The following is a 7,872-nucleotide window of genomic DNA, read 5'->3' on the forward strand; positions in this document are numbered from 1 at the left end:
CCACCAATGACCAGCCCGACAGGGAACACAACAGAGAGTCCCAGATGGAGCAGGAGAAAGGTAGGGTGCAGAACTCAAATTCTAGTAAGAAGACCAGACTTCATGGTCTGACTGAGACTGGAGGAACCCCGGAAAGCATGGCCCCTGGATTCTCTATCAGCCCAGAACTAAAACGATTTCCGAGGCCAACTCTTCAGAGGTTATTAAAATAGACAGGAAAGAAAGAAAAGACTAAAATGGATGTCGGAAGAGACCCTGAAATTTGCTCTTAAACGTCAAGTAGCTAAAGCGAACAGAAGAAAGGATGAAGTAAAAGAGCTGAACAGAAAATTTCAAAGGGTGGCTCGAGAAGACAAAGTAAAGTATTATAATGAAATGTGCAAAGACCTGGAGTTAGAAAACCAAAAGTGAAGAACTTGTTCAGCATTTCTCAAGCTGAAAGAACTGAAGAAAGAATTCAAGCCTTGAGTTGCAATATTGAAGGATTCTATGGGGAAAACATTGAATGACTCAGAAAGCACCGAAAGAAGATGGAAGGAATACAGAGTCACTGTACCAAAAAGAATTGGTTAATGTTCAGCCATTTCAGGAGACAGCATATAATCAAGAACAAATGGTACTGAAGGAAGAAGTCCAAGCTGCGCTGAAGGCATTGGCAAAAAAACAAGGCTCCAGGAATTGGCGGAATACCAATTGAGATGTTTCAACAAATGGATGCAGTGCTGGAGGTGCTCACTCGTCTATGCTAAGAAATTTGGAAGACAGCTACCCGGCCAACCAACTGGAAGAGATCCATATTTGTGCCCATTCCAAAGAAAGGTGATCCAACAAAATGTGGAAATTATCGACAAATATCACACACAAGTAAAATTTTACTGAAAATCATTCAAAAGTGTTTGTAGCAGTACATCAACAGGGAACAACCGGAAATTCAAGCTGGATTCAGAAGAGAACGTAAAATGAGGGATATCATTGCTGAAGTCAGATGGATCTTGGCTGAAAGCAGAGAATACCAGAAAGATGTTTACCTGTGTTTTATTGACTATGCAAAGGCATTTGACTGTGCCGATCATAACAAATTATGGATAACATTGTGAAGAGTAGGAATTCCAGAATACTTATGTTCATGCAGAACCTGAACATAGACCAAGAGGCAGTTGTTTGAACAGAACAAGAGGATACTGCGTGGTTGAAAGTCAGGAAAGGTGTGCATCAGGGTTATATTCTTTCACCATATTTTTTCAATCTGTATGCTGAGCAAATAATCCGAGAAAGACTATATGAAGAAGAACATGGCTTCAGGATTGGAGGAAGACTCATTCACAACCAGCGTTATGCAGATGACATAATCTTGCTTGTTGAAAGTGAAGAGGACTTGAAGAACTTACTGATGAAGATCAAAGATTACAGCCTTCAGTATAGATTACACCTCAACATAAAGAAAATAAATATCCTCACAACTAAACCAATAAGCAACATCATGATGAATGAAGAAAACGTTGAAGTTGTCAAGGATATCATTTTACTTAGGTCCACAATCAATGTCCATGGAAGAAGCAGTGAAGAAATCAAACGACAAATTACACTGGGCAAATCTGCAGCAAAAGATCTCTTTAAAGTGTTAAAAAGCAAAGATGTCACTTTGAGGACTAAGGTGTGCCTGACCGAAGCCATGGTGTTTTTAGTTGCCTCATATACATGCAAAAGCTGGACAATGAATAAGGAAGACCGAAGAAGAATTGATGCCTTTGAATTATGGTGTTGGTGAAGAGTATTGAATATACCATGAACTTCCAGAAGAAGGAACAAGTCTGTCTTGGAAGAAGTACAGTTAGAATGCTCCTTAGAAGCAAGCATGGTGAGGCTTCATCTCATGTACTTTGGACATGTTATCAGGAGGGACCAGTCCCTGGAGAGGGACATCATGTTTGGTAAAGCAGAGAGTCAGGGAAAAAGAGGAAGACTGTCAATGAGATGGATTGACACAGTGGCAATTGCAACAGTGGACTCAAATACACCAATGATTGTGAGGATGGCACAGGATCAGGCAGTGTTTTGTTCTGCTATACATAGGGTCACTATGAGTTGGAACTGACCTGATGGCTCCTAACAACAACAACAACAACATTATTACAGGCTTTACTTTGTTCATTTTATTGAACTTAATCATCACAACCATCCTATTAGGTAGGTACCATTACTTCCTCCCATTTTTCAGATTAGACCATTGAGGCTTAGAGAAGTTAAGCACATGCCCAAGGTCCCACAGCTAGAGTGAGTGGAAGAGCTGGTCTGGTTGAGTCCAGAGTTCATGCTTTCAACTACCATGCTCATGGCTCTGTCTGGGACCATGTCAGTGTGGTCTTTCCTGATGGAGGTTTTTGAGACTGGAGACCACTCGAGGTCTCTATGTGTCCCTCAAGTCAGTGACGCACAGAAGAGGACAAGTTCTAGAGATAGTGGGAACCAGACAACTATGAAGCCTCATGGTTTCATCTGCAAATATGTAGATGGCAAAACTCCTTGGAAAATACAGTGGACTTCTTGGAAGAAAAGCAAACACTGGTTACATTCTACTTGAGTGAGTAATTTCCTCCTGGTCTACTGTTTTCTATCAGCTTTGGGTATGGTATCAAAAATAGATTAAACATTTGTTCACAATCCTCATAATACCCCGAAGAGGCTGGGGCCAGGATAACAAAGGATGATCTTTGATCAATGGAGCAAGGGACACTTTGCTATGGTAAAGGATTTGCTTGATGTCGTCCAGAAATAGAGGTAGAAAGAAGGCCAGGTAGCAAGGTACACGTGCACACACTATTTGTGCAGGAACCCCGCTGCAGTATAAATGCTTGAAAGAATGCATGCAGATGAACCATCCTAGGAAGAAAACTCGGAGCCCATATCTAAAAATCCATCAAGTAACCACAAGCATTCATCTTAAACTATATTTGAATGAGTGAAGTTTCCATTTCAATGCTAGTCCTAAGTGGATAAGAAAAACATCCAAATTAATGCTTTTACCCAGTGTCAAGGGTCACTTATCTGTTTAGTATTATTATTAATTTTTGGCTCTGCAAGGACTTCGTTTGATTGCACTATGCATTTCTTGATACGCTAATTTAGAGCTTTTTTGAGCTTTGCATTTTGGCCTTAGGAAGTCAATGACAATTTTGCAGTGTGAAATTGTCAGTATATTTGTCCACTTGAGTTTGAAAAATAGTCAAGAAAGAGAGAGGGGCTCTAGCTTTACACAGAGGCACTTCATTACATCTTCATCCTGTGATCAGAGCTTGGAGGGAAGCAGAGAGCATCTCTTTCAGCTCAATTAAATGAGTGGGATTTGGAACTGTAACTCTGGAAAGGCTAAGAATCCACCCTGATAGTCAGGGAAGAGCAACCAAAAATATGGGCTGCAGAGGTGAAGGCGAGAAAAACGAAAAAAGACTTATGTCACTTTTCTCTATCTCCACGGGCACTGAAATAGTCCAAGCCATCATCATCCCTTGCCTGGACCTCAAGAAGAGCCCCCCCTACCCCAACCCACTTCCCTTTGTCCACTCAGCCCCCCTCTAATCCATTCTCCACAGGTACCCAGAGGGAAATTCTAGAAATGCAAATTAGAATTCCTCACTCACCCTGCATGACACCCTTTGATGATGTCGCATTACTCTCAGGCTATAGGCCCAATTCCTTGACAAGGCCTACAAAGCCCTGCCAGACCAGCCTCATCTCCCAACCCACAGCCCTCCAGGATTTCTACATAGAAGAGGCTTAGGGACAGGAGTCGGGGTAGAGGGGGTTGCTCGGGTACATTGGGAAGGGGGCTGATGGAGACTATGTGGGAAACTAACACCCCCTACTGTAGGTGGTGCAAAGGGTTAACATACTCACCTGCTAACTGAAAGATTGGAGATTCAACTTCACCCAGAGGCACCTCGGAAGAAAGGCCTGGGGATCTACTTCCAAAAAATGAGCTATTGAAAAACCTATGGAGCATAGCTCTACTGTGGCACACATGGGATCACCTTGAATTGGGATCGACTTGATGGCGACTGTTTGGCTACTGGTTAACAGCCCCTACCCCAGCTACTCGTTTGCACATCAACTTTCTCCTCCTTGCTCTGTGTTGCAACCACATTGCTCATTCTTTCAGTTCCTCAGGGCAATGGGCTGTGCCCCTTTCTGCTTCAGGGCCCTTGTACAAGCTGTACCTTTACCCAGGAATACTCCTCCTCCTCTAGTAGGTAACTCAAATCCTCCTTCAGACCGCAGATTCAACTTCTGCTCAGAGAAGCTTCCTTGCCTCACCTGGAATGTCAGATCCTTCTATTCTGTGCTCTCTTGGCATCCACTGTACATGTCCACAGGCATCAAGAGGGAAATTCTAGAAATGCAAAGCTTCCTTGCTCCTCATCCTTACCTCTCATTTCTCTTCTCTACCTCTCTGGTGATGCAGTGGTTAAAGCTCTTGGCTGCTAACTGAAAGGTCGGCGTTTCCAACCCACCAGCCACTCTGTGGGAGAAAGATGTGGCAGTCTGCTTCCGTAAAAATTGAAAGCCTTGGAAACCCTATGGGGTCGCTATGAGTCATAACTGACTTGATGGTAGTAGGTTTTGGGGTTGACCTCTCTGCCCAAGTCAGCTTAGGCCGACCTCACAGGGTCCCCTCCAAAGTTCCCTGAGCCCTAAAGCCCCCCGACTCCCTCTATACTGGTTTTGGGCACCCCCTTATGCTTTTAGAGCACCCCTCTATTGCAGCATTTGAATTGTAATTGTTTTGTAAGCTCTTTGAGGGAGGGCAACTGGAATTTGCTGCACATGCTTGTGTCTTCAGGGCCTTCACAGTGGTTGGCACTCAGCTCTTTCTTAGAAAGGAGCAAAGCAAATCTCACGTGGTCTCACTGAGGATCTTTAAAGATAGGCTCGTTATTCAAGTTTTCCATATCATTAGATGAGGCAGATGATCAGAGCTTGCATAAAATTGGAAAACATCGTAATAGTCTGAAATTTTAACCTTTATGAATCCTACTTTTCTGACATCTTGTGAGTGAAATTAATATCTACCTGTCATTTAAGGCAGGGGTTCCCCAACCTGGCTGCACCTTATAATCTTCTGGAAATTGTAAATGTCAGGACCCTACACAAAGAGATTTTGCTTGTGTAGTTCTGAGGTGGAGTTGAGGGGATTAGGCAATAGGCAGTCTGTGAATCAATGCTTGGGAATCTTAACGCCATACTTATTTGGGTTAGAAGCATCTGCTGAATTCCTACAGAACTTCATTATCTGATATTAAATATATTCTAGCATGAATCGTTAGAGTTTTTTCCTCAAATACAGATAAACTCTTTGTGGAAAGGGATTGTATCTGATGTGCTTTTGTGTGTATTGAATTTACATAAAAAGAACCCATAAACTGATGAAATCTTGCCGAAATAATTCCTTCCTCCCTTCCTTTCTTCACAAATGAGAAATGGGTAGGTGTGTATGTGTAGGGGGGCACATTCATGCACTTACAATACATAAGGACCAGCCATTTACCTGGACAAGGCGCACAGGGTTCTGCATGATGTCCTCTCCCCCAAAGAGGTAGAGTCTTTGGTCTTTCACAGCAACTGCAGGGTGGAGAACGCCCACTGGCATGCTGGCCATCCTCTCCCAGACATTACATATGCTGTCATATCTCTCCATGGAGCCTATGAACTCCTGCCTGTCTCCAAGCCCCCCGATGGAGAAGATGAAGTTCTTACGGGCAGCACTTCTGTGGGAGTAGCGGGCCACAAGCATGGGTTCCCCTAGCCGCCACTGATTGAGTTTCAGGGAAAAGATGTAAACATTGGGGCAGGCTAGACTCTTCCCTGACCTGACAGCCATGCCCCCGATGACGTAGATGTTGCGGTGCAAGGTGACGGCTGAGGCCTTGTACAGCCGAGTGGGGAGTTTGGCAAGGTCCTGCCATTGGCTAGTCTGTCCGTTGTAGAGCAGAACATCTCTGGTGGTCTGCTGGCTGTCCTTTCTTCCACCCAAGAGGATGAGGAAATCTTGGTAAGAGTTTCTTGGAGGAACGTGACACAGGGGTTTGAGGTCTGGGGCACTGGTGCCATACAAAGAAAAAACCTGCCTCTTGGCTGTCTCCAAGATGGCCTGGCATGCAGGTGAGGTTTGAAGGAGGGCATCGCTGGCAATGAAGTGGTAGAAGAAGGCCGGGTGGACGTACTGAAGCCTGACCTGCTTGAACAGTTCCTGCACATATCGTTTCCGGGCCTCAAGGTCATGCTTGACCCAAACCATGAGAGCCTCAAACACCTTTTCCTCCTCCCCACAGAGCTCATCATCTCCGAGGTAGTCTCTCAACTCCAAGGCGCAGAGCTCCCTCAGGTCGGCCGATGAGGCCACTTCTGGGAAATACTTCAGGGCCACCTCCCTTGATTTCTTCTTGAGGGTCTCACAACTTAAGATTTCAGAGAGTCTGATCATGCCCAAGCAGTTGCTGGGGGTCAGCTGGCTCTGGAGGTATGAAGAGCAGGCTTCAAAGAGCTTGGGGTACTGAAACATGGAAGCCGCTTCCATCAAGGGGAGAACTCTCTCAGCTGTGATGTGTACCTCCCCGGTGTATACATACAGGACAATCTGGTCCAGAGTGGTGGGGTCGATGCCTTTCAGCTGGACTTTGGCCTCGCTGCTCTCCCTGAAGTTGCTGCAGAACATGGCCCTGAAGTAGGGGCTGCTGGAAGCCAGCACGTTTCGGTGGCAGGGCACCTCCCAGGCACTGGCACAGATGTTCACATCTGTCAGGATCCTGTTTTGTCTTAAGCCATTGAGCTGCTTCAACAAGTTAGAGGAGAAGTCATGGTCTTTGAAGAGCAGCCCATCTGGTGATTCCTCATCCATCCTATAAAGAGGGGAAGAAACCCTAAGAGGGAGTGAGAGTCAAGTCTTTCTTAGAAAGTGTGGAGGGTTTAGCTGTGGGGGCTCCAAGACATGGAGCATCTATGTCCGTTCACCTAGATACTCCCAGTGTGGCCAAGAGTACCACTTAATGAAGGTCGGAAAGGGTGGCCACCCATACCCCAGACTTCAAAGCCGACACCTCCCTTTTTGGTTATTCTCAAAAGTAACATGCAAAGGGGATCTCTGGCTAATCAGAGGGGGAAACAAAGTTGTTGGACATTTCTTGACTATCCAGGGCTTGAAGAAAGATAATGTTCATTGTATTTGACCAGAAGAAGTATGTAAGCCTTTTTCCAGATTCTCAGCATATCTGTTGGTTAGTAAATGCATCGAAACATCTCTTTCTGAGAGTTTGTCCTTCCCCAAGGATGTCATTCTGGGGGCGTGGCCCTCTGCTAACTAGACAGAAACGAACCACAAAAATGGGCCTTTGCAATTTTTTTTTTGAACCATGACTTTACTGAGTCTTTTTGGTTTCGTTTTTAAAATGGGATAAATAGAAAGCTGAAACCAAACAACACCCTGGACAGGGTTTACTGGGTGACATCTGGCGGTCTCCCAGCAGGAGAATCCAGCATTAGGGACATTTACCTCGTTTTGCTGCAGTGACATCCACCGATGCCTGGTCCGGCTTGTCTCCCCGGAGAGTTTCCACCTCCAGCTCCGAGTGAAACCATAAACCCAGGCCTTTCCTTCAGTTGGGAAATGGTTTGTCCTGGGAGATTTCTGGATTTGTTTATGCTGAAGGTACTTTCACAGTTTTCTAGAGCTTTGTGAAAGAGCCGCTGGGCAGGAGACAGTGTATACATTCCAAGGCTAAGAATAGTTGCATATGTACTTTCCACTGTTATGACATGTGACTTTCCAGTTGCCTTTTGCAGCCACCCGAGGGCCTGCAGGGCTGGCGCATGCCCACACGC

General features: G+C 45.1%; 1 protein-coding gene across 2 annotated transcripts in view; it reads right to left on the reverse strand.

Moving 5' to 3' along the window:
* Positions 1 to 7,649, reverse strand: part of KLHL38 (kelch like family member 38) — a 10,797-nt gene extending 3,148 nt beyond the window's left edge. Inside the window, exons 1-2 of one of the 2 annotated variants that reach the window (XM_023728161.1) lie at positions 7,544 to 7,649; positions 5,543 to 6,914 (exon numbers count right to left, since the gene is read on the reverse strand). In XM_023728161.1, coding sequence (XP_023583929.1) covers positions 5,543 to 6,914; positions 7,544 to 7,629 — 1,458 coding nt within the window. In that variant the 5' untranslated portion in view covers positions 7,630 to 7,649. Of the gene's footprint in view, positions 1 to 5,542; positions 7,012 to 7,543 lie in introns of those variants that run through there. The other variant, XM_004372988.2, reaches the window with a different exon arrangement.
* Between the last annotated feature and the right edge of the window lie 223 nt (positions 7,650 to 7,872).

Source organism: Trichechus manatus, unplaced genomic scaffold (genome assembly GCF_000243295.1).
Source record: "Trichechus manatus latirostris isolate Lorelei unplaced genomic scaffold, TriManLat1.0 scaffold00022, whole genome shotgun sequence".
Lineage (NCBI taxonomy): Eukaryota > Metazoa > Chordata > Mammalia > Sirenia > Trichechidae > Trichechus > Trichechus manatus.